This window comes from Desmodus rotundus, chromosome 5 (genome assembly GCF_022682495.2).
Source record: "Desmodus rotundus isolate HL8 chromosome 5, HLdesRot8A.1, whole genome shotgun sequence".
Classification (NCBI taxonomy): Eukaryota; Metazoa; Chordata; class Mammalia; order Chiroptera; family Phyllostomidae; genus Desmodus; species Desmodus rotundus.
The window spans coordinates 94376468-94403606 of NC_071391.1; the positions used below are offsets into that span (position 1 = coordinate 94376468).

Here is a 27139-nt window from a genome sequence, read left to right on the forward strand (position 1 = left end):
GTGACATAGGGTGTTAACTCCTCTGAAAGGTTTTCTGGGTCTTCCAAATAAACTCATTCCTCATCCTTGTCCTCCTCCTTCCCCAATCTATTAATTTTTCTGATGTTCTCCGTGTAATTCCCATCAGCTGCAGTCATTTCTGAGGCACACTATGGGAGGTTGGGGGACACTGTGCTGGTACTGTGAACAGGCAGATCACCAAGTCTTCTCTTTGATTCCATGGTCTGTTATGAGTCATGTTCATGAGCCACTGTACCTCTGGAACCTTAATGTTTTGCTGTGTCCTTTCTCATAAGTCTAAAGTGAATAATAAAATGGTATTTAGTTCATTTTGTCTAAGCAAAATGTTAGGCTGTTAAATGGATTGAGCGTTAAAAGGCCTTACGCTTAGGGCTTCCTAGCTTTTCCAAGGCCTCAGGAAATGATTCAGACCTCAAAAAATATGAGACACCAAAGTACTAATGGTAGACTGCAGAGGCAGAGAATAAATGGTGAGATGTCTCCAGGACATAATGGGAGGGCAGACAGCTAACCCATTTTGAAAGTATTTCAGATTATGTAATTTGCAATGCAGGTGTAGTCTGTGCTTGTTATAAGGGAAGGTGAGGACTCAGAGAGTGTGCCTGTTCTTTAAAAGGGCTTGTTCATTTTGTTTTGGCATCTGGTGCATTTCTTTGAGCTTTATTCTTCAAGTGCATTAGTCTGTGAAGTCCCCAGAGGTATTTGATTCATTTCTGTGTATCTGTGTCTAGCAGAGTCCCAGGTATGTGTATTTAATCAGAAGGAGCTGGTGGTGTGGAGCTCTTAGATTTCTTTGCCCTGTGACTAGATTTTCTGAAACTGTGTACATTCCTTAATGTATACTCCTTAAACATCTGATTCATTTTCATAAGCTTTTTTTTTTTGATGCCTGTTGAGATCTGTGTTGCAGTTGATGACTTTAAGATTCTTTATTTAAACTTACACCCTTATGTCCTCTTCCTTCCCCAGGTAGACGTGCTCCTTAAAGATGGTGACTCTCTCCTGAGCAGCAGGACCACTTTCTACAAGTAAGGCCTTCTTGGAGGTAACAAGGCTGGTTCGCCCCAGGGGTCCACCGTCAGCTGAAGTCTTGCAGCCTCAGTTTTAGGTGGTCCCAGAATACTTCCCATTGAATACAAAGTATGTTATTTTTTTGGTACATTTTTTCTTCGGGAAAATTCTGTGATTTTATCAGATTTTTGAAGGTGTCTACAACCCATTAAGAGCCACTGCTCACCCACTTCTCCAGGGTTACTTTTCCTAGAGCCACAGCTATAACCTGTGTGATGATAGGTCCAGTTCATGGTCTGTACCCTCTCCAGTTCTAGTGCATTCCAAACCTTTCTGTCCATTTTACTTACCTTTCACCTCACACTGAAATTCTTGATTTCATTTGGAGGCAACACTGCTCACCTAGTCCCAGGACACCCAGGCCCAGGATGCCAGGGTGATACCCTCTGGGCATCTCCTCTGGCTATCTGGATGCCAGAACCTGCCCTCCTTACCTAGACCTACACACGCTGGTCCCCACTTGAGTGAATCAGGGCCGATGAGTCCCAGACCCACTTGGTCACCCCTCCTCTGCTGCTGAGAGGTCTGAGCTGCACCCCTTCTGTTTGTCTTGTGCTGTAGCCGCTCACGTCTGCATTCTTTCTCATTAGGACCTCCTGGTGGCAGCCTGCCCTCCCTCCTCTTGTCTTCAGTTTATATGCCACACATTAGGTGCCAAAATTTCTGAAGAAAATGAAAGTTTGATTGTATCCCATCCCGTGGCTTAAAACCTTCAACTGAGTTTTTGGCCACCTAGAAAGTGCAGTCCCAGTGTCCCAGCAAGGCTTTTCCTGTTCAGGGCACTTTCAGCCTCTCAGCTTTGCCTGGTGACACCCCACCTTTGGTTTGTACACCAAACCGACCTTTTCCATGCCCTCCCTACCATCCCAATACCTCTAGGGGCCCCATCCAAGCTGAGTTAGGGCCCTACCTCCCTCATTCCCTGGGCACTTCTGTTCCCATGGACACACTGCCATTACCATATAATTCTCTGTGGACATGCCCATTTTCCCTATGAACTGATGAGCTCCTTGAGGCAGGCCCTGGGTCATCCATTATTCCTGTTTTTATTCCTAGGGCCAAGTGTAGATGCAGGTATGTAGTAGATAGTCAATAAACAAGTGTTGAATTTGGCAGTGAGTGAATAAAACATGAATGTCTAAAGGCATTTTATCAAAACCTCTATTTGTCATCAGAGCGTGGGGTGATTTATAATAGCTAACATTTGAGTGTAACCATTTGCCAGACAATTTTATTAGCCCTTAAATGAGGACAACTCATTTAATTTTCACAAGAAATGTCAGTGAATACTGTTATCATTCTCCCTGTTTTGTCAAAAGGGGGAACTGAGGCAGAGAGGCTGAGTGCCACTGATGGAGTGTATGGAACATATCTTGCAATCCCATGTGGTCAGATGCCTAAATTGTGACTCTCTTGAGAAGAAGGTTCTCCTTTAATATTTTATTTTGTTTATTTAATTTTTTTTACTACTCTTGTCTCTGGTACTAGCACTCTGCCTGGCATACAGCAGATCACAAATGTTGTGGGACCTTCTGACGTGGCTGCCTCTCAACAGCTGGTAGTATGAGGGTTGGGCAGGTTTGGCTTCACATTTGGAATTTCTGTCTTACTTTAGAGTATAATGTGGTTTGTATTGATTTTTGTTGGTAGCACTGTTTGTTTAGTCTTGGCTGCATCTTTCCCTTTTTCCTTTCCACTGTCCTTATTCTCTTTGGTCATGCAACCCTAACTCCATCCCCATGGCCTGGAGCTGACCTCCTGCCCTTAGGGTCCTGGGACTGATACGGAATCAGAAAGTCTCCTGCTCTGGGGGAAGAAGACACTTTCCCATCCTGCTTTTTTGAAGATGAGTCCTGGGGTAGGCTAAGTAAAACCTGGACCCATGGGGCTTGCTTTCCACATTTCATGGGCTTTAAAACAGGAAGGGGTCCAAGATCATCTGACTCATTGCTCACCTGTGCACATGAGGGAATTGAGGCCCATGGAGGAGTCATGTCCAAGGTTACACTGCCCTGTGGCAGCAGACTACTGACTTGAACTTAGAATTATGAAATGTTCTTTGCTCATAGTTAATTTGAAATTTTATTTCGAAATGTGCTCTGTATGAGTGCAGCCTTTCACTTGCCTGACTAGTAATCAAACAGGCCTGATCTTGTTACTAAGTGAAGTAACAGCTGGCATGTTCATTATCTTTATAGTTCCTTTGTTTTGCTTTTGATAAACTAACACAAGTTATTGACTGTCCTGGAACTAGTGATTGGGAAACATTTTAACCCTTTATTTTTTTTCTTCTCTATCAGAGGGACTTAAAACACGGCAGTAAAATGTCAAAACCTTCTATCTTATTTTAATAAACTGAGTATAGTTTAAAGGTAAATATGATAATACAATGAATCTAGGCTAATTTGGGAGAAGGCCAGTTTATGGGTGTAAAAGTAAAAATTACAGGACATGTAAGGAATGCAGTCTTACTGCTCTGGGTAGGTGTCCAGGCTTGAGTCAGGCATATGGATCCTTTTCCTCGCACTGAGGGTAATCTGAGGAGAACACGAGTGGGGGTATCTCTCATAATTGGAGCCTTTTTTTCTACATTTGTTTGAAAAGCACATTATAACATTTTTATACCTTTTAATGTCACTTCTTAAATAGAACATTTTTTAGCTACTATTCAAATAATTGCATGTCATTATAGTCTAAATTAGTGATGTCTTGGTTAAAATATTTTGTTTGTAATTAACGTATAACTACTGATAAGAATATAGGCCAATGTAATCTCCTATAAAAAATCAAAGGGCAGGTTTTTTTAAAGCATGAAATTATCAAACCATGGTCTGCTCTGGACATTGCTGTGTTTAGTGAAATCGGGTAGAGGATAACTATTTCTTTTGGTCATATTTTTTATTCATTCCATGAGAACTTATTAAGGGATTCTGGGTTCCAAGTGCAGTGCCAGATGCTGTGGGCACAGTGGTTTCTGCCCTCAAAAGAGGTGGTGGGTACAGGGCAGTGCTGTGTCTGTCACTGGGGTCGGGGAGTCAGTTTGGTGGAGAGAGTTTGGTTTGGGGCCTGTTGAGTTTGAGGTACTCAGGAGCCCTTGAATAGATTTGTGCAAAAGTTCCCTGCAGGTCCAAGACTGGAACTTATTGTACATTAAGGTCCCCTTTCAGGTGCAACTGACAGGAACACTCAGAAAGGGAAAGAGGTTATACTGAACATTAGCTTAATTTGGGCTTGAGGAGTTTAGAAAGGTAGGCAAGATTGAGTTTTTTCTTTTTCACATTCAATTGCTATCTTAGTGATCTTGTTTTTGTAGATAAGGCATTGGTATGGTCTCCTTCCAGCATGAAACAAGTGCCTAATCTGATTATACCTCTGCCTGTATGTGGGCAAAGCATTATATAATTAAGTTACTAGGACTCTGGTTTAATATGTAGTCCTAACATTGATCTATACTGTTGTGGCTGATCCTATGTTGGTATGCCTTCTAAGCCACATGGAGGGAAGGGGAGCTGTGGAGGTTTAGCTACTTTGTGATACAATTAATGCTTGCTTATGGTAGAAATTTTATATAAAAAGCTCCAGAGAAGGGGAAACCACCCAACCACAAGAACCAACCCAATTTTAATATATTTTTATTAACTTTTTTAGTCATTTTTTGGTGTATTTTCAGGTAGCTATATAATTTTATACAAACGATTTCGTGTCTTACGTTTTAAGATGAAGGTGTGACCTTTGAGCTGGACCTGGAAGTGTGGGGAGACTTTTGCACGTGGGTCCTGTTAGTGGGGTACATTCCAGGTAGGAAACAAATCCATGTAAGAGTCACAAGCTGGTTTAGGGTCTAGTAAGTAGTCACTTTGGATGTAGTTTAGAAAAGATTTGTGGGAAATGTAAGTGGTATTCAAGACAACAAATGAATATAGGGACAGATGATAGAAGTTTTACTATTTTTAAGTTGTTTGAAGTTATTCTCAATTCTGTTAAAAAAATGTTTATCCCCCCCAATCCCCATTTTATATCCAGAAACATTATTACATTAATGATGTAGAGAGATTTACCCATCATTGTGACTTGGGGGTGAGGGTGGGGACAGGTATATAGTTTTAGAGATTTTCTAGAACAGTAACATTTTCATTTTTTGTTTTTTCTTCCATTCCTGCTTTTCCAGGAGAATATGAAAGTGTTACTCAGATTTGTTTGTTTCATAGCTCTGCTGATTTCTTCTCTGGAGGCTGGTAAGTTAAGCATTTCCATGTATTATTATTTGCTAAGAGAATCTATTATTTAGAAACATGAAATACTTTATTTAACAGACATCTTTCTTAAATTTTCTGTGGAATTCCAGGACACAGAGCCTCCTGGTAACAGAACTGTACTGCTGGGTATTCCTTTCAGCATCTTTACTTCTCATTCTCTTCTTTACATATTAGGAAACTAAGGCCCAGTGAGGTTAAGAGCCCAAGGCCATGTCACTAGTTGCAGAGCAAGAGTTAAGATCCAGGTTTCCTGTGCCCAGTCCAGGCCTCTTTCCACTGTATTGCCAATTGAAGAGTATGATACAGGAAATCCTGACTTTTATTCCAAAGAGGTGTTAAATGTAGTCCTTATGAACCCACAGCTAAACACGATCAAGTGGCAGTTCTTTGTTTTCTTTATTTATTGATTTTCACTCTTTCCCTGTCCCTCCATTACTACAAATGCATTTAGCCCTTACCATATGCCAAGCACTAGGTACAGGGGATAATGAAGTAACTAATCCAGACAGAAATATATGCCTGCAGATGGTTTACATTTCGGTAGGTTTTTAGAAAAGTAAGTATTTATTGTCATATGGTGATAAGTCTAGAGAGAAAAAAAGCAGGGATGGAAGATACAAAGTTTTGAGATTGCGGTGGGTGGAAGGTTAAATTTATTTTTATTATTGCTCAGTTATAGTTGTCCCACCTTTTTCCCAATTGCTCTCCCTTACCCTGTCCTGTCCCCATGCCCCCACAGTCAGTCTCCCCATTGTTCATGCCTATGAGTCCTCTATTTGTGTTCCTTTGTTTGCCACTTCCCTTTCTTTCCCCTGTTATCCCCCTCCTCCATCCCCTCTGGTCACCGTCAGTTCTTTATTTCCAAGTCTCTAGTTCTATTTGGCTCATTTGTTTGTTTTGTTGATTAGGTTCCACTTACAGGTGAGATCATAGGGTATTTGTCTTTCACTGCCTGGTTTATTTCACTTAGCACAATGCTCTCCAGTTCAATCCATGCTGTTGTGAAGGGTAGGAGCTCCTTCTGTACCAAAGTTTTTTAATCCAATCATTTACTGATGGGCACTTAGGTGTTTTCAGCACTTGGCTATTGTAAATAGTGCTGCTGTGAACATTGGGGTGCACAGGTTCTTTTAAATTGGTTATTGAGGATTCCTGGGCATAGTCCCAGCAGTGGGATCACTGGATCAAAAGGTTGTTCCATCTTTAGTATTTTGAGGAAATCCCATACCGTTTTCCACCGTGGCTGCACCAGTCTGCATTCCCACCAACAACGTACTAGGGTTCCCTTTTCTCCACAACCTTGTCAGCTCTTGTTGTTTGTTGATTTATTTTAATGATGGCCATTCTGACTGGTATGAAGTGGTATCTCATTGTGGTTTTAATTTGCATCTCTCTGATGGCAGGTGATGTAGAGCAATTTTTTTATGTGTCTGTGGGTCATCTATATATCCTCCTTGGAGAAGTGTCTGTTTAGGTCCTTTGCCCATTTTTTAATTAGATTGTTTGTCTTACAGGTATGGAGTCATGTGAGTTCTTTTTATATTTTGGAGGTCAAACCCTTGTCCCATGTATCATTGGCAAATATGTCTCCCCCTATGGTTGGTTCCCTTTCCATTTTGTTGATTTTTTTTTTATTCATGCAGAAGCTTTTTAGTTTGATGTGGTCCCATTTGTTTATTCTTTCCTTTATATCCCTCGCCTTAGGGGATGTATCAGTGAAAATATTGCTGCATGGGATATCTGAAATATTCCTGCCTACATTTTCCTCTAGGACTTTCCTGGCGTTACACCTTATATTTAAGTCTTTTATCCATCTTGAGTTTCTTTTGGTGTATGGTATAAGTTGGTGGTCTAGTTTTATTATTTTTTTTTTTGCATGTACTTGTCCAGATCTCCCAACAGCATTTATTGAAGAGGCTATTTTTAGTCCATTTGATGTTCCTGCCCTCTTTGTCAAATATTAACTGACTGTATTGACATGGGTTTATGGCCTTTGTTATATTGAGGTATGCTACCTCTATTCCCACTTAGCTGAGTGTTTTTGTCATAAATGGGTGCTGTACTTTATCAATGCTTTTTCTTCATCTATTTATATGGTCATGTGGTTTTTGTGTTTCATATTGTTTATGCAGTGTATTACGTTTATTGACTTGTATATATTGTACCATCCTTGCATCCCTGGGATGAGTCCCACTTGATCATAGTGCATGAAATTTTTTTATATATATTTATTGATTATGCTATTACAGTTGTCCCATTCCCCCCCCACTCCACTCCATCCTGCACACCCCCTCCCTCCCACATTCCCCCCTATAGTTCATGTCCATGGGTCATACTTATAAGTTCTTTGGCTTCTACATTTCCTACACTATTTTTACCCTCCCCCTGTCTATTTTCCACCTATCATCTATGCTACTTATTCTCTGTACCTTCCCCCCCTCCCCCTCCCACTCCTTTATTGACAACCCTCCATGTGATCTCCATATCTATGGTTCTGTTCCTGTTCTAGTTGTTTGCCTAGTTTGCTCTTGTTTTTGTTTTAGGTGTGGTCGTTAATAACTGTGAGTTTGCTGTCATTTTTACTGTTCGTATTTTTTATCTTCTTTTTCTTAGGTAACTCCCTTTAACATTTTATTTGAATGTATGAAATTCTTAATGTAATGTATGGATCTGGTTTGCCAATATTGTGTTGAGGATTTTAGCATCTATGTTCATTAGTCATATTGGCCTGTAGTTTTCTTTCTTTGTTATGTCTTTATCTGGTTTTGGAATTAGGGTAATACTGGCCTCATGACAAGAGTTTGGGTGTCCTCCCCCTTCTTGGATTTTTTGGAAGAATGTGAGAATAATCAGGGTTAGTTCTTCTCTAAATTTTGGTAAAATTTTCTGTGAATCTGTCTTGTCCAGGGCTTTTGTGTGAGAGGATGTTTTTGATTACTGCTTCAGTATCACTAGCTGATATCTGTCTACTCAGGCTTTCTGCTTCTTGTTGACTAAGTTTTGGAGGATTATATGTTTCTAGGAATTTTGCATTTTGCCCAGGGTTTTCAAATTTCTTGGCATATAGTTGTTCATAGTAATTTGTTACAGTCATTTGTATTTCTGTGGTATCAGTTTGAATTTCTTCTCTTTCATTTCTGGTTTCATTTATTTGAGTCCTATCCTCTTTTTGCCCTTGATGGGTGTGGTTAAAGGCTTGTTGATTTTGTTTGTCTTTTCATAAAATTGGCTCCTGGATTTATTGATCCTTTGGATTGTTCTTTTAGTCTCTATGTCATTTAATTCTGCTCTGATCTTGATAATTTCCTTCCTTCTACTCACTTTGAGCTTTGTTTGTTGTTGTTCCTCTAGTTCTTGTAGATGTAGGGTTAGGTCTTATTTGAAATATTTCTATTTTTGTTAGATAGGCCTGTATTGGTATGAACTTCCCTCTCAGACCTGCCTTTGCTGTGTCCCATAGGTTTTGGGTTGTTTTGTGTTCATTTTCATGTGTTTCCAGAAACTTTTTGATTTCTTTCTTGACCTCATGGTTTACCTATTTATTGTTTAATAACATATTAATGAGTCTCCATGTATTTGAATGGTTTTGAGTTTTTTCCTTGAGATTGGTTTCAAGCTTCAAGCCATTTTGATCTTAGAAAATGCTTGATGTGATTTCAATTTTCTTGAATTTGTTGAAGCTTGTTTTATGTCCCGTCATGTGGTCTGTCTTTGAAAATGATCCATGTATATTTGAAAAGAGTGTATATTTTGTTTTTTTGTGGTGCATGGTTTTATATATATCAGTTAAGCCTATTTGATCTAGCATGTTATTCAGTGCTACAATGTCCTTGTTAATTCTTTGTTTGGAAAATCTATCCATTTTTGACAATGGGGTGTTAAAATTTCCTACTAAAAGTGTGTTGCTGTCTATATCTTTCTTGAAGTCATCTAAGATTTACCTTATATATTTGGGTGCTCTAATGTTGGTTGCATATATGTTTACAATGTTTATAGCTTCCTGATGGATTCTCCCCTTTAGAATTATGAAATGACCTTCTTTGTCTCTTTTTATGGTCTTTGTTTTGAAATCTATTTTTTCTGATATAAGTATTGGTACCTTGGCTTTTTTTTCCTATCCATTTGCTTAAAATATTTTTTTCCAGTCTTTCACTTTCAGTCTGTGTTGGTCTTTTGTTCTCAGGAGGGTCTCTTGAAGACAGTACATACAAGTCATATTTTCTTATCAATTCAGCTACCCTATGTCTTTTGATTGGAGTGTTTAATCCATTTACCTTTAAGGTTACTACTGATAGGTACTTATTCATTGCCATTTTTTCAGAAGGTTAATTTTTTTGATAGTGTGATTAGACAAAGCTCACTAAGAAGTTGACTTTTGAGTCAAACCTGAAGGAGAGACCTATATAAATATGAGGTTGGTGATAAAGAAAATATTCCAGGCAGCATGTACCAAGGTCCTGAGGACAACAGTACTGACATGTTCCAGGAACTAAAATACCACTATGGTTGGAGCAGAGTGAAAGATGAGGGAGGTGATAAAGGAATTGGTCAATAATAGTGTCAAATGCAGATGTGCTAAGTAAAGTGATGTCTGATAGTTGTTTATTTGATTTAGAAACGTAAAAGTAATAGGTGACATTGATCAGAATGATTTTGACTGAGTGGTGGGGCAAACCCCAGATAAATAAAAGTGTATGTATAGCTAAGACCTTACTTTAGGTTTATGCTTTTTATCACTACTATTGCTACTGCTACTGCTATTCCCATTGTCTAAATACTTAGGAGTCCTTGATCTGCACAGATAGTATGCTGACTGCCTGGCTATTTATTTTGATTCTATGTTTTTTAAACAGCTTAATTGAGGTTAGAATTGACACACAGATGTTTAATATACAATTTGGTGTGTTGACATACATACCTACCGCTGAAATCATCATCACAATCAAGATAAAAAATACACATCCATGTTCCTGAAGTTTCCTGTTGATTGGTGTTTCCTGTAGTGTATGGTACTGAAGTCTCTGCTTGGTCATCTAATGATTGGTCAGAAATTTCCTTAGACTATTTAAAATTAATTAATTAATTAATTATTTGCGAGAGGGAGAGAGAGAGAGAGAGAGAGAGATCGATCGATTTATTGTTCCACTTATTATGCATTTAGTGATTGATTCTTGTGCCCTGATGAGGGATCAGTCCTGCCATGTTGGCATATTGGGACAACACTCTGTAACCACCTGAGTAACTCGGCCAGGGCTCCTTAGACTGTTTGACCCAATAAGTCTTCTACCCTTTGCTGAGGGACCCTGTGTGTGTTGGGGTATGCCTTCAATACTGAAGCTGTTCACAACTCTGCCTGAGTCTTCACTTCCTGCTTATGTGTAACCTTCAGGTCATCCATATTTAACAGACCAGTGACTTCTCTGGTCCTCACTGGGCATGTACACAGCTGTGCATACATATACACTCTTAGATTATCCAGGAATGTATTAGAGCTTTTCAAATCTTCCTATGGACATTTAGTTCCCCAGATCTTCCTTTTTCTTTTGGCCAGACTCTTGTCTCATTTGGTATTGGGGTTTTAGGCAGCTGCAGTTGTAAACAGTTGCCACTGATTGATTTTTTTTTTTTTCCTCATGAACACTCTGGGGATGGGGCTTTTTCTGTGGACCTCTGAGTCAGGATAATAACACCACCACTCTGTGAGTGTGACTTTTCCACAGTGCTGCCAGTCAGGTAAAATTGTGGCAGTGCTCTGGAATGGGACTTTTTGAGGGACTGCAAACTTGGTTTGCTCTTGCCAGCCTACTGGATTTCACAGTTACTGTGTTTGTAAGACTGCTGGTTTTCAAGTTCAGAGTGGAGTTGGGAAGAGAGGAGGATGAGCGGCATAGTTTAAGTAACAGAGCCACAAATTCTGCTGTTCTACTGAGATTCACCTGTTGCTGGTGTTTTGTTTTTTTGTTTGTTTTTATCCTCACCTTAGGACATGTCATTGATTTTAAAGAGAGGGGAAGGGAGGCAGAAAGAGAGGGAGAAACCACAAATGTGAGAGAGAAACATTGGTAAGTTGCCTTTCATACACACTCTGATTGGAACTGAACCCGCAACCTAGGCATGCTTTCTGACCAGGAATTAAAAGAGCAACCTTTCAGTTTGTGGGACGATGCCCAACCAACTAAGCCGTACTGGCCAGGGCACTGATACTTTTTAAAATAAATGTTCTGCATTTTGCAACCCTTTGATTTAGAAAAATTTCCAGTTTTTTGTTGTTTTTGTGGAGGAGTGAATTGTATGGAGACTCACTTGGCCATTCTGCAAATCCTGCGCTAAGCGCTCAGAAGTTGTTTTTTGTTGTTGTTGTTTTACACAAGGATTTCCAATTTGTGGAAAGACTGTCTTTTCTCCACTGAATTTCTTTTGTGTCTTTTAAAAAAATCAGTTGAATATGTTTGTGTAATTTATTTCTGGAACCTCTTTTCTGTTCAGTGACTTATTTATCTTTATGCCAATACTACATTGTCTTAATTCATGTGGCTTCATAATAAATGTTGAAATAAAGCAGTGTAACTGTTTTCATTTTGGTTTTTTAATCAGAGTTTGTTTTGAGTAATTATATATAAATTATATATAAATTTTAGAATCATCTTGTTACTTTATACAAAAAGTCCTTTTCAGATTTTGATGGGGATTGAGTTGAATATAACCCAATTTGGGGACACTTAACATTTTAATGATATCGAGTGTTCTGATCTAAGAACAGAATATATATTTCTTCATTTATTCTGATCTTATTTCATTTATGTAAGCACCATTTTATAATTTTAATTGGATAGGTCTGATGCATGATCTTTTATCAGTTTTATCCTCAATTATTCATATCTTTTGATGTCATTGTAAATAGAATTTTAAAAAATTCAGTTTTTAAAACCATGGTACATTTACATAATGTAATACTATGCAGCAGAAAGAAAGAAGGACCTCCTATCCTTCCCAACAGCATGGATGGAACTGGAGAGCATTATGCTAAGTGAAATAAGCCAGACAGTGAAGGACAAATACCATATGATCTCACCTATAAGTGGAACCTAATCAACAAAACACACAAGCAAGCAAGATATAACCAGAGACATTGAAATAAAGAACAAACTGACAGTAACCAGAGGGGAAGGGGGAGAGGGATAATGGGGGAAAATAGGGGAAGTGTCATCAAAGGACATGTATAAAACACCCATGAACAAAGCCAAAGGGTATAGGTACAAGGGTGGGAGGTGGGGGTGGGTGGTGTGTGGAACGTGGTGGGGGGGCAATGGGGACAACTGTACTTGCACAACAGTAAAAAAATGAAAAATATAAAAATAAAAGTACAACATTAAAAAATTCAGTTTTTAATTGTTTTTAATTAGTGTATGCAAACACATTCAATTTTACATACTTACATTACAATTTACTAATCCATCTAGGTCTATTGTAGATTCATAGTATATTTCCAGCACAGGACTGCACTGCCCTCTGTCATTGTTTCAGGCTTCAGTCAGGCAGGGGAAGTAAGGCAGCCAAGAGATTAGGAGACTTCTTGCAGACAGAATGAGGACTCAGGCTATGTCAAAGCCGAGGGGCGAGGGTCCATCACCCCCTTTTTCTATAGCCCCCTAAGTCCTTCCCTGTGGGCTTTTTTCGTGACCATGCCTGTCTTAGGTTGTTCCTCCCTTGAGGAATCTTACCCGTCATTGGCTAACTGGTCAAGCTCAGGGCCAAGCAGGGTGAAGTAAAGTGGGCAGGGGCAGTGCCCCTGCCAGGGAGATAAGCTTTGTCTCCTTAATGGCTCATGGGTCCAAGGTCTCTGACTCAGCCTTAACCATGGGGGTTTACAGCTTCTGAAACCAGGCAGGGTGGTTCCCAACACAGCTTTACATTTCTAGGGATGTTAGGTACATTATAATGTGCTATCCTTTTTTGATATATTGTAGGATTTGGTTTGTACACTGTTTTAAAGAAAGTTTGTGTCTGTGTTCATGATGAAGACTTTTTTTTCTTATAATGTCTTTGTCTGGCTTTGGTATTAGGGCAGTGCTGACCTCAGAGAGTGAACTGACAAGGTTACTGATTCTCCAGTTTTCTGGAAGAGTTTCTGTAAAATTGTTGTTTTTCCCCATGCATATACCAGTGAAGCCATCTAGGCCCAAAATTTTCTTTGTTGGAAGGTTTTTAGATCCAAATTCATTTTCTTTAATATCTCTACGGCTATTCAGATATTTATTTTTTCTTGAGGGAGCTATTATAGTCTGTGCCTTTCAAGGAATTTGGTCCTTTCACAATAAGTTGTTGAATTTATTGGCATAAAATTGTTCTTAATATTCCCTTATTATCCTTACAAGAGTATTTTTTTTAGCCTCACCTGAGGACATTTTTTTTCATTGTTTCTAAAGAGAGAGGAAGGGAGAGAGGGAGGGTGGGAGAGAAACATCAGTGTGAGAGAGAAGCATCAATCCGTTGCCTCCCATACATGCCTGGACCCAGGATTGGCACCTGGACCTTGGATTGTACACGTCCAGACCAGGAATCACACATATGTGCACCCAGGCAGGGGATCAAACCCACAACCTTAGACAAATGACCTGACTGTGGATCAAACCCGCAACCTTTTGATTAGGGGGTGATGTTCCAACAAACTGAGCCACATGGCCAGGGCTTAAAGTGTTTTAATGAGAGAAGTCACCTCTCTTTTTTTCCTGATCAATTGGGCTGGAGATTTTATCAATGATACTGATTTTTTGAAAGAACTGGCTTTTGGTATCTTTGATTTTTCTGTATTGTTTTTCTGTTTTGCATTTCATTGATTATCTGTTGGATCTATATTATTTTTTATCTTCTGCTTACTTTGGGTATGATTATTTTCTAATTTATTAAATGGAAACTGAAATCACTAATCTGAGATATTTTTTCTTATATAGGCATTTAGTGCTGCAGGTTTTCCTTAAACACTGTTTCCATTGCATACCATCCATTTGACATGTGTTTTCCCTCCCTTTTTATTTATGGGTTATTTAGACTTATGGGTTATTTAGAACTATGTTTTTTAGTTTTTTTAATGAATATAAAAATAATACTTTTTATGATTGCATTCTGCATACTGTGGACGTTATGTTCAAATCTGCTGGTACTTTATGGAACTGATAAATTAGAACTGTATGGCTTCCCAGCTAACAGTGTATTTTATATCCATTTAAAATGTTTTCTCAGATATATTGGGAATTCCTAGTTATCTTTCTGTTATTGGTTTCTAATTGAATCCCATTTCACTGGAGAATATAACTTTGACTAATTTGAGTCCTTTCAAATGTATCAATCATTGGCTTACGAGCAAGAATATTGTATATCTTGATAAGTTTGTTGTGTTTACTTAAAAAATATGTATCCTGCTATTGTTGGGTAGGATTTTCTATAAATATCAATTATGCCAAATTGGTTGCTATGTTGTTCAAACCTTCTATATCATTAATGATTATTTATCTAATTGTTCTACCTGTTCTGTCCATTATTGTGAGTAGGATATTGGAATCTCTGACTATAATTGTGGGTTTCTCTATTTCTTCTTGCGGTCTAGCAGTTTTTGCTTCAAGTATTTTGAAGCACTGTTAGTAGGTGAGTAAACATTTAGGATTACTGTGTACTTCTTGATGAATGACTCCTTTATCATAATGAAATGACCCTTTTTATTCCTGATGATATTCTTTACTGTAAAATCTACTTTGGTTATTAACAATATAATAACCATTTAAACCTTCTTTTGATTAGTGTTAACATGGTATCCTCCCCCATTTGTATCCTTATATTTAAAATGTGTGTAAGTAGTGTGATAGCACATGTGTGTGTACGTTAGGCAGCATACAGTTGGGTCCTTCTTACTTTGTCTATTCTGACCATCTCTGCCTTTCAATTGGGGTGTTTAGACCATTAAAATTTATAAATATGATTAATAATATATTTGGGTTAATTTTAGGATCTTATTATTTTAGTTTCTATTTGTCCCATCAATTCTTTGTTATTTTTTCTCTTTTTGGTTTGATAAGGATTTTTTTTTATTGATACGCCTTTTGGATTGGTTGAGGATTTTCACAATTCATTTTATCTCCTTTGTTGGCTTATACTAGTAACTTTTTGTTTTTTTAAATAACTGCTCTCAGGTTTCTAGTATCCATCTTTAACTTATCACTGTTTATCTTTACATGATGCTATACAATTTCACATATAGTATAAAAATCTTAAAACAGTATACATCTTTATACACCTTTTAGACTTGACCTTATTGTTTCTATGTATTTTGCTACTTTATATGTTATAAATCTCACAATATGCTATTATTTTGCTTTAAACATGAAGTTATTTTAAAAGAGATATACATATTAAGAAAATTATTTTATAATTACACATGTAGTAAACACTTCTGGTATTTTTATTCCTCTCTGTAGATTCATTTTTGTCTGATACTATTTTCTTTATTTCTGAAGGACTTCTTATATTTTTCAGATAGTACAAGCCAACTGGTGATTAATTTTTACAGCTTTTATGAATAAATGCACAAAAGTTCATTTTGCCTCTATTTTTGAAAGTTACTTTCACTGAATATAGAATTCTAGGTTGATTATCTTTTTTCTTTCAGTACTTATCTTTATTCCACTTTCTTCTGGCATGTATTTCTGGCAAGAAGGCTGCATCATTTTTTTCTTTGTTTGGTAGAGTTTTCTTCATGGTTCTTTTGCTTGGGGTTCATTGTGATTTTTGGATCTGTGAGTTCCTCATTTTCATAAAAGCCTTGAAAAATTTCAGTGTATAGGTCTTAAAATATTTTTTTTCTGATTCATTCACCTTTCTTCTTCAGGAATTCCTATTACATGTATTGAAGTTGTCCTGCAACTAACTAATGCCTTGTTAATTTTGTTATGTTATTTTTCTCACTGTGTTTAATTTTGTATAGTTTCTAATGCCATGTCTTAAAGTTCACTTATCTTTTCTTTTGCAGTGTCAAATCTGCCATTCTGTGTTATTTTTTAAGGCAACATTGTAGTTTTCATCTCTGGAAATTTTATTTAGGTTTTTTAAAAAAGCTCTCATGTCTCTTCTTAACATGTATGATCTAGTATATCGATCAAGTGAAATGCAATAGTAATAACTATTTTAATTTTTCCATTTTATCATCTCTTTTCCTGTGTCAGTATTGATTATTTTCTGATTATTATAATATATTAATTCTTTGCATGCCTAGTAATTTTTGATTAGATGCCAGATATTGTGATTTTTACTATGTTGGGTACTGGATGTTTTTGTATTACTAAAAATGTTCTTGATTTGTTCTGTCACAGGTTTGTTACTTGAAAGTAGTTGATCTTTTCAGGTCTTGCTTTTAAATTTTATTAGTCGTGTTCAGAAAAAAGTTATTCTAGGCCTAATTTTCCCAAGCTACTAAGTCAAATCCCTCTGGGTATTCTACCTGATGCCCCATGATTAATGAGGATTTCCACTCTAGTTATCAACACAAATATTTCCAGAATTGTGTGCACTCCAAGGATTATTTACTCTAATCCTTATGGCATTTCTCACTGTGGCCTTGGGTAGTTTTTCTTATATCCTAACACTAATCAATACTCTGCTGAAAACTTGAGGGAGACTCTCTGTTGATCACCAAAGCACTTGCTTCCTCTTTCTCCCTCTCCCTCTTCCTGCCTGTCTCTCTCTCCATGCAATGCTAATCTCTTTGGCACTTGGCCCTGTGAACTTTTGATTTACCTGGATTTCCAGCTCCATTTGCTCAACTCAGAGAACAATGGACATTCCCTACATTTCCTCCTTGCAATACCATGGTCTTGAATCTCTATAGGCAGTAATTTGGGAATATTATAGGGGTCACCTCCTTTGATTCCTGCTTTTCTGATATTCTTGTCCTTTGTTTCCTGATGTTCAAAGTCTTGAACACTGTTGTTTTATATATTTTGTCCATTTTTCAGTTGTTCAGATGGGAGGATAAATGCAGACCCTGATACTCCATCTTGTACCCTAGTAGATCTCTCACCTGATACATTTTCATCAATGTTTAGATGATTAGGAGGGGATAAGAGGTTAAGTGACTTGCACAAGGGCACTCAGGTAGTAAATAACACAAATGGATTTGAATATTAACCTTTCAAACTTCCAAGATAATGTTGTTAATAATAAGGCTGCTAAAACTCTCATATTTAATAGGAATTAAGATACTGAATAACTGATGTTTATATGTAGATATTATGTTAAGAAGCAGTGTCAGATTTCATATAGAATTTGTTTCTTTCCTCCCTTTTAAAGGTAAATGTGAGAAACGTAAAGATCAAATAATTTTAACTTCTTCTGCATATGAAATAGATGTCCGTTCATGTCCTCTTAACCCAAATGAAAACAAAGGCACCATTAATTGGTATAAAAATGATAGCAAGACATCTATATCTACAGAAAGAGACTCCAGGATTCATCAGCACAAAGATAAACTTTGGTTTGTTCCAGCGAAGGTAGAGGATTCAGGACATTACTATTGTGCGGTAAGGTAAGAAAGTAGTTAATGTATTAAAAACATGTGTTCCCTGTACCTATAGTACTTAAAGACATAAAAATCCTTTAATAATGCTTAATTGACCTATTTTGATTTATTTTAGAAATTCAACTTACTGCCTCAAGATTAAAATAACTGCAAAGTTTGTACAACATGAACCTAACTTGTGTTATAGTGCACAAGCTATATTTACACAGAAACTACCTATTGCAGGAGATGGACAACTTGTGTGTCCTTACTTGGATTATTTTAAAGATGAAAACAATGAGTTACCAAAAATACAGTGGTATAAGGTAATATCATATTAAATATGGTATTTTACTTTTCCAGCAAATAAAATAGCTTTCTGTTGTAGACAATATGTTGAATCCGAAAAGTACTTTTCATTTGGCACATAGTTGGCTTTTTTTAAAAAATTTTTATTGTTATTCAATTACAGTTGTATGCCTTTTCTCCCCATCCCTCCACCCCACCCCAGCTGAACCCACCACCCTCCCCCACCTCCCCCCCCCCTTGATTTTGTCCATGTGTCCTTTATAGTAGTTCCTGTAATCCCCTCTTCCCACTGTCCCCACCCCACTCCCCCTGGCTATTGTTAGATTGTTCTTAACTTCAATGTCTCTGGTTATATTTTGTTTCCTTTTTTCATTTGTTGATTAGGTTCCAGTTAAAGGTGAGATCATATGGTATTTGTCCCTCACCGTCTGGCTTATTTCACTTAACATAATGCTCTCCAGCTCCATCCATGCTGTTGCAAAGGGTATAAGCTCCTTCTTTCTCTCTGCTGTGTAGAATTCCATTGTGTAAATATACCATAGTTTTTGGATCCACTCGTTTGCTGATGGGCACTTAGGTTGCTTCCAGTACTTGGCTATTGTAAATTGTGCTGCTATGAACATTGGGGTGCATAGGTTCTTTTGGATTGGTGTTTCAGTGTTCTTAGGGTATAATCCCAGCATCGGAATTGCTGGGTCAAAGGGCAGTTCCATTTTTAGTTTTCTGAGGAAATTCCATACTGTTTTCCACAGTGGCCTCACCAGTCTGCATTCCCACCAACAGTGCACTAGGGTTCCCTTTTCTCCACATCCTCTCCAACATTTGTTTGTGGATTTGTTTAGGCTGGCCACTCTGACTGGTGTGACATGGTACCTCATAGTGGTTTTAATTTGCATCTCTCTGATGGCTAGTGATGCTGAGCATCTTTTCATATGTCTTTGGGCCCTCTGTGTGTCTTCCTTGGAGAAGTGTCTGTTCAAGTCCTTTGCCCATTTTTTAATTGTGTTGTTTGTCTTCCTGGAGTGGAGTTGTGTGAGTTCTTTATATATTTTGGAGATCAGGCCCTTGTCTGAGGTATCATTGGCAAATATGTTTTCCCATACTGTAGTTCTGTTTTCCTTTTAATGCTGTTTTCTTTAGCCATGCAGAAGCTTCTTATTTTGTTGAGGTCCCATTTATTTATTCTTTCCTTTATGTTCCTTGCTTTAGGGGACATGTCTGTGAGGATCCTTTGTCAAATATTAATTGACCTTAAAGACTTGAGTTTATTTCTAGGCTCTCTGTCCTGTTCCATTGGTCTATGTGCCTGTTTTTATACCAGTACCAGGCTGTTTTGATTACAGTGGCCTTGTAATACAGCTTGATATCAGGTATTGTGATCCCTCCTGCTTTGTTCTTTTTTCTCAAAATTGCTGCAGCTATTTGGGGTTGTTTATGTTTCCATATAAATTTCTGAAATGTCTGTTCTCTATCTGTGAAATATGTCATGGGTACCCTAATAGGGATTGCATTGAAAGTATAAATTGCTTTGGGTAATATGGCCATTTTGATGATGTTCATTCTTCCAATCCATGAGCATGGTACATGCTTCCATTTGTTTGTGTCTTCCTTAATTTCTTTCTTCAATGTTGTGTAGTTTTCTGAGTACAGGTCTTTTACCTCCTTGGTTAGGTTTATTCCTAGGTACTTTATTTTTCTTGTTGCTATATCAAATGGGATTTTTTTCCTGATTTCTGTTTCTGCAGTTTCATTGTTGGTGTACAGGAATGCCTTTGATTTCTGAGTCTTGACTTTGTATCCAGCTGTTTTGCCAAATTCATTTATTAGGTCAAGTAGTTTTTTGGTGGAGTCTATAGGATTTTCCATGTACACTATCATGTCATCTGCAAACAGTGACAGTTTCATTTCCTCCTTTCCAATTTGGATGCCTTTTATTTCTTTTTCTTGTCTGATTGCAGTGGCTAGGACTTCCAATACTATGTTGAATAGGAGTGGTGAGAGAGGGCATCATGTCTTGTTCCTGATCTTAGTGGGAAAGCTCTAAGTTTTTGTCCATTGAGTATGATGTTGGCTGTAGGTGTCTCATATATGGCCTTTACTATGTTGAGGAATGCTCCCTCTATTCCCACTTTGCTGAGTGTTTTTATCATGAAAGGGTGCTGTAACTTATCAAATGCTTTTTCCGCATCTATTGATATGATCATGTGATTTTTGTCTTGGCTGTTGTTGATGTGATGTATTATGTTTATTGATTTGCGAATATTGGACCATCCTTGCATCCCTGGGATGAATCCCACTTGGTCATGGTGGATGATCTTTTTAATGTATTGCTGGATGTGGTTTGCCGATATTCTGTCTAGAATTTTAGCATCTATGTTCATCAGTGATATTGGCCTGAAGTTTTCTTTCTTCGTTGTGTCTTTATCTGGTTTTGGGATTAGGATGATGCTGGCTTCATAAAAAGAGTTTGGGAGTATTCCATCAGTTTGGATTTTTTCGAATAATCTGTGAAGGATAGGGGTTAGCTCTTCCTTAAATGCTTTGTAGAATTCTCCTGTAAAACAATCTGGTCCAGGGCTTTTGTGTGTTGGGAGTTTTTTGATGACTGCTTCAATTTCGTCTGCTCTTATTGGTCTGTTCAGGTTTTCCACTTCTTCTTCATTCAGTTTTGGAAGATTATATTTTTCTAGAAATGTGTCCATTTTACCTAGGTTTTCACATTTCTTGGAATATACTTCTTCGTAGTAATTTCTTACAATTCTTTGTATTTCTGTGGTATTAGTTGTACTCTCTCCTCTTTCATTTCTAATTGTGTTTATTTGGATCCTCTCTCTTTTTTTTCTTGATGAGGCTATTTAAAGGCTTGTTGATTTTATTTATCTTTTCAAAGAACCAGCTCCTGGATTCATTGATCCTTAGAATTGTGCTTTTAGTCTCTATGTCATTTAACTCTGCTCTGACCTTGGTTATTTCCTTCCTTCTACTTGCTCTGGGCTGTCTTTGTTGTTGTTCCTCGAGTTCTTGTAGGTGTAGGGTTAGGTTGTTTGTTTGAAATGTTTCTATCTTTTTAAGGTAGGCCTGTATTGCTGTGAACTTCGCTCTCAGGACTGCCTTTGCGGTGTCCCATAAGTTTGGGGATGTTGTGAGTTCATTTTCATTTGTTTCCAGAAAGTTTTTGATTTCTTCCCTAATCTCTTTCTTGACCCACTCATTGTTTAATAGCATGCTATTCAGTCTCCATGATTTTGAGTGTTTTGGGCTTTTTCCTTTGGGGTTGGTTTCTAGTTTCAGCCCCTTGTGGTCAGAAAAAATGCTTGATATGATTTCAATTTTCTTGAATTTGTTGAGGCTTGCTTTGTGTGCTATCATGTGGTCTATCTTTGAAAAAGTTCCATGGACACTTGAAAAGAATGTGTATTTTGCTTCTTTGGGAGCAAAATCTCTATATATATCAGTGAAGTCCATTTCCTTTAGGGTATTGTTAAGTGACACTATATTCTTGTTGATATTGTGTTTGGAAGACCTGTCTATTTTTGATAGTGGGGTGTTAAAGTCCCCTACTATAATTGTGTTGCTGTCAATATCTTTCTTGAAGTCCTCCAAGATTTTCTTTATGTATTTGGGTGCTCCTATGTTGGGTGCATATATATTTACAATGTTTATGTCTTCTTGGTGGATTCTTCCTTTGAGTATTATGAAGTGACCTTCTGGGTCTCTCTTTATGGCCCTTCTTTGGAAGTCTGTTTTGTCCGATATGAGTATTGCTACCCCTAATTTTTTCCTGTCCGTTTGCTTGGAAAATTTGTTTCCAGCCCTTCACTTCCAGTCTGTGTAAGTGTTTTGTCCTGAGATGGGTCTCTTGTAGGCAGCATGTGTGTGGGTCATGTTTTCTTATCCATTCAGCTATTGTATGTCTTTTGATTGGAGCATTTAATCCATTTACGTTTAAGGTTATTATCGATAGGTACTTATTCATTGCCATTTTTTCCTACCTGTGTTCCTCTCTCTTTTCCTTCCTTTCCTTACAGCAGTCCCTTTAGCATGTCTTGCAGAGCTGGTTTGGTGGAAGCGTATTCTTTTAGACTTCTTTTGTCTGGGAAGCTCTTTATTTGGCCTTCTATGTTGATTGAGAGTCTTGGTGGGTAAAGTAGTCTTGGTTGCAGGCCTCTGGTTCTCATTACTTGGAATATTTTTTGCCATTCTCTTCTGGCTTGGAGCGTTTCCATTGAGAAGTCAGTTGCTAACCTTTTTGGGGCTCCTTGTACGTTACTTCCTTTTTGTCCCTTGCTGCCTTTAAGATCTTCTCTTTGTCTTGGAAATTTGCCGTTTTAATTATGATGAGTCTTGCAGTGGGTCTCTTTGCGTTCCTCTTGCTTGGGACTCTCTGTGTTTCCTGGATTTGGGTGACTTTTTCCCTCTTCAGATTAGGGAAATTTTCCATCATGATGTTTTCAAACAGGTTTTCTATCCCTTGCTCTTCTTCTTCTCCTTCTGGTATTCCTAATATACAAATATTGTTACATTTCATGTTGTCCTGCATTTCCCTTATTGCGTCTTCATTCTTTCTGAGCCTCTTTTCCTTTTCTTGCTCTTTCTGGGTGTTTTTTCTACTTTGTCCTCCAGCTCGCTGATCCGATCTTCTGCTTCATCAAGTCTGCTTTTCATTCTTTCTACTGTGTTCTTCAATTCAGAAATTGTATTCTTCATTTCCTCTTGGCTCTTGTTGATAGTTTCTATTTCCTTTTTCATGTTGATATAGTTTGCAGTGAGTTCATTGTAGTTTCCCTGTAGTTTCTGGTAGTTCTCTTTGAGCTCAGAGAGCTCAGTGAGCTTCCTGATAACCATTGCTTTGAACTCAGTATCTGATGGTTGACTTGCCTCTTTTTCATTTAGCATTCCTTCTGAGGCTTCCTCCTTTCCTTTCATTTGGGAATTGTTTCTTTGTCTTCTCATTGTTTGTGAGACTCTTCTTGTTAGCCTCTGCTTCTTAAATTGATCTATTCTGACTCCCTGGGTTTATGGTATGCACTTCTATGGTAGAATGCCAATGGGATTCAGTGGTGCTGTTTCCTTAATCTCCTGTGCTCACTGGTCTTGAGCTGATGTTTATGGGTGTACCACTGTCTAACTCTGGTCTTTTCAGCACTCCAGGTTTTGTTGTCTCCCCTGTGGGAAAAGGAGAGAGGGGGGAAGAAAAAAAACGAAGGAAGGAGGGGAAAAGGAAATAGAAAAGGAAAGGAAGGAAGGAAGAGGGAATAAAGAAAGATCGGAGGCAAGATAAGAAGGAATTTTAACAAAAATTAAAACATAGGAATAAATAAAAGTAGGCAGGAAGAAGGCATAAAAAAGGTAAAGGATGGGAGGAAGAAGGAATGAAAAAAAAAAAGAAAGGAAGAAGGAATTCAGGGGGAAAGGAGGAAAGGGGGAAAAAAAAAAAAGTCTTCTGCTGGCTTTAAACCGGTCAGGTTAGTTCTGCTGGTGTCCTGTCTGTGGATGGGGAGGGGGTGCTTGGAAGGATTGGTTTCACTTTTCTCCCTTCCTGGGCCACACTCTTCGCTGTTGTTCAGCCTGCAGTCTCCGCCAGCCCTGCAGCTCCCCTCTGCTGGGTGTTCTGCCTTTGTCCTAGAGAGTCAGTAGGCCCTGCATGGCTCTGTGTGCAGGTGTTAGGTAGGCGTTGTAGGTGTGGTCCCTGGCAGGCAGCCAGGCAGTTGATCAGCCAATCCAGCGGCTTTGGGCTTGAGTCTCTTGGGTGGGCGGGGCCGCCCTGGGACTGAGTCAGCAGCCCTGGGATCCGCTGTTTTGGGCCTGTGGGTGGAGCATCTAGCTTCTGCTCCAGATGCGCACCCACCTGAGGTTTCAGGTGTGGGTGCCCCTGCGGGGTTTCAGGTGTGGGCCCCCAGTCCACTAATCTGCGTGCGCGCAACCGGGCTTCAGGTGAGCGCAGGGGCTGCTTATCCCGCTTTCACAGTCCAGTGGCTGAGGGGGGAGGGGCGCCGGAGGCTGTGGCTGCTGCTGAGAGTTCTCTAAGTAGCCCCTGAGTGCCTCTATTTTCTTTTTCTTTTTGAGAAATTCTTCCTATTCAAGCCCCCCTTGTCCAAACAAGCACCTGGCTGCTCACACAGCTCAGTCTGGCTCTCCCCCAAGAATCCTGCCGCAGCCCCTGCGCCCCAGCGGGGCTTCTGCCGCCCTGGTGCTTGCGTGGGTCCTGGGGACCTTATTGTCCTTAAGCACTCTTCTTACTATCAGATCTTTCAATGTCCTCTATCTTTGGTCTCTGATCTTCATATATGCTGGAATACTGTTGGCTGTTCGCCTCAGCTGATCTCCTCAGATCAGCTAGGTATTTCACTGGTATTGAGGGGAAGTGGACTCTGCACCCACCTATGTTGCCGCCATCTTCTCTCACCATCTCCCTAGTTTTTCCATTGCTTGCTTTTTATTGGTAAAATTTAATAGGCACATTTTTTAAAAGTTGTAAGACTACATCTATTTAATTTGCAGCTTAACTAAAATCTTACTTTCTGTTATTTTTATTTTATTAGATACAGCTGAGAAGAGTATAGTAAGAACAAAAGTTTAAAGATAAGACTGAGTATAAATTTAGGGTTTTCAAGAGATAACTGTTTGTGACAAAATGTATTATTTTGTGTTTTATTTAAATTATCTTGTGGTCCTTAAATGAGTTAGTAGTTTCTGTAGCTGTCTCAAAAGTGATTGGCTAGCACTGTATAGAGAACACATTATGTTTGGATACATTTGATCTACCTAGGTTGTTGGAGCTTACTTGGAGAATCATCCTGTACAGGGTAAGAAACACAAAATAAATAGTATCAGTGAAGAAAGGAAGTACAGCCTTACAGAGAAACTATAGTGTGAGCATTCTTTCTTCAAATGTGTTGTTTTAATTGCCAAATAAATTTGTTTTCAAAATGCAAGGCTCATAGGCCTAAACATTTAATACCCTAGGAGTATTATGCCTTTTGCCATAAAAATTACAATATTAAAACTTGTATGCAAGGAACCTTTCTTTTCTTTTTCTTTTGTGTGTATACATAAATTCATATAAAATATAATGTATATATTATATATCTATAAAACATTTGCTGATATGAAAAAATAGATTTTTTTCCTGGCCGACTGGAGTAAGTTATTAATTGGTTTTCAATACTTCCATCCTGTCCCTCTATCTAGGACTGCAAACCTCTACTTCTTGACAATATAAATTTTATTGGCGAATCAAGTAAGCTCATTATCATGAATGTGACTGAAGCGCATAAAGGGAACTATACTTGTCTTGCATCCTACACATACTTGGGAAAGCAATATCGCATCACCCGGGTTATAGAACTTCTAACTCTAGGTGAGTCACAGTTTCAGTCCTAGTAGTTTACGTCTGGGAAAGCCCACAGACCACAATTCTACTATTACCTTCATTGTCCATGGAGGAATTAAATCCATGAGAATCTTGATGACTTGCCAAAGGTCACATGGTCTTAATTTGTTGTTAAATACTATGTAAATGGCTTTCATTCCTGCTTCAGATGCAGAGCTAATTAAACAGACAACATGAGCTGCATTTTCCAATTGAACTAGGAGGCTCGTTCTTTGGGATGGCTAAAGATGGTTCTTCCTGAGAACTCTGGGGCTGGTGTATGAGGACAGTTCTGGGCTCCTTCCCTTGGGGAATCTGAATGTCTAGCAATGAGGATCATTTGCATGATGATGAGGGTGCTGATGGGTTTTGGAATAAGTTACACCCCCATAATCTCCCTCTTGTTAGTTCCCTGTTAGCCCAATTACCTTACCTCTCTAAGCCTGTTTCCTACTCTGTATGAAGATGATGCAACCTTCCCAGGTTGTTGGGAAGATTAGAGATCAATTTTGTGGTCATGTATCTGATGCAGAACAGATGAGCAATGAATAGGTTTATGGTGATTATTCTTGTTAATTCCCCGAGGCTTTCAATTCTCTATTAACCATGTTTCATATTAAAAACTATTTTACAACAAAGTGCACTCTGACAAGTTATCTGGGAATGGAAGAATGCTTGATCTTACTGTAAATATCAGAGTTTTAAGTTTTGTCTAATGTACAAAGAGTTACTCCAATGAGGAGTTTGAAAGTTAAAGAGGTTTTTATTAATAATTATGCTGGGACAACAGGCATGAGTAGGAAATGTCACAGGTCACCCAGAACACCATCACCCTACATATAGTTGAGCTACCTCAATTCAATAGTAATTTATTTTTTACAAAGTGTATATTATTGAATCAGAATTAATTCCTACAAGCAATAGTGAATTGTAATTTTCAATAGTCACAACCATCTTGAGTTTTTAGCATTCTCTCTCTGGTCATTGTCTAACTCTGGTTTGTTTTTCCTGAGATCTATCTATCTATGTGTGTATTTATCTGTGTGTCTATCTATCTATGTGTCTGTCTACCTATCATCTATCTATCTATCCAGCCAGCCAGCCATCTATCTAGTAACTAGACCAGCAGACATATTCTTCATCTCCTTTTATGATCCCTTATATAGAAATAACATACTTAAGCAGGGGTGAGGTCATTTTTTATTTTTTCTAAAGGCAGATTCAAAATTATTTATTGAGCATCTACTGGGTGCCAGTCACTGTTCTAGGTATATATTAGCAAACAATAAGAAAATATCCTGCCTTGATGGAGCTTACTTTTTTTTTTTAATACTTTACATTCAAGTTCATAGTTTTCCGGGGTTGGCCACAGGTTACCCCTTGAAGACAATCTTCTTATAAATAAAAGCCAGATTACTTTCTGGAGCTACTTAATATTTTTATTCCTGTTTTAATAAATTATGCCAAATTTCTTGACATTCTAGTCTTGGGTCATTATTAAAGTTACTGAATGTAAGCAGATCTAGCATTGGATGGTCTTTCTGGGGAATAATGCTCCACCAAGGG

General features: G+C 38.2%; 1 protein-coding gene across 6 annotated transcripts in view; it reads left to right on the forward strand.

The window, feature by feature from the left end:
- Positions 1-27139, forward strand: part of IL1R1 (interleukin 1 receptor type 1) — a 62504-nt gene that overhangs the window by 19117 nt on the left and 16248 nt on the right. For 2 of the 6 annotated variants that reach the window (XM_045204739.2, XM_045204741.2), the window contains exons 2-8: positions 991-1161; positions 5261-5327; positions 11332-11410; positions 14956-14990; positions 17685-17919; positions 18029-18218; positions 25393-25561. In XM_045204739.2, coding sequence (XP_045060674.1) covers positions 5267-5327; positions 11332-11410; positions 14956-14990; positions 17685-17919; positions 18029-18218; positions 25393-25561 — 769 coding nt within the window. In that variant the 5' untranslated portion in view covers positions 991-1161; positions 5261-5266. Of the gene's footprint in view, positions 1-990; positions 1162-4868; positions 4891-5260; positions 5328-11331; positions 11411-14955; positions 14991-17684; positions 17920-18028; positions 18219-25392; positions 25562-27139 lie in introns of those variants that run through there. The other 4 variants (XM_053924252.1, XM_024571795.3, XM_024571797.3 and 1 more) reach the window with 4 other exon arrangements.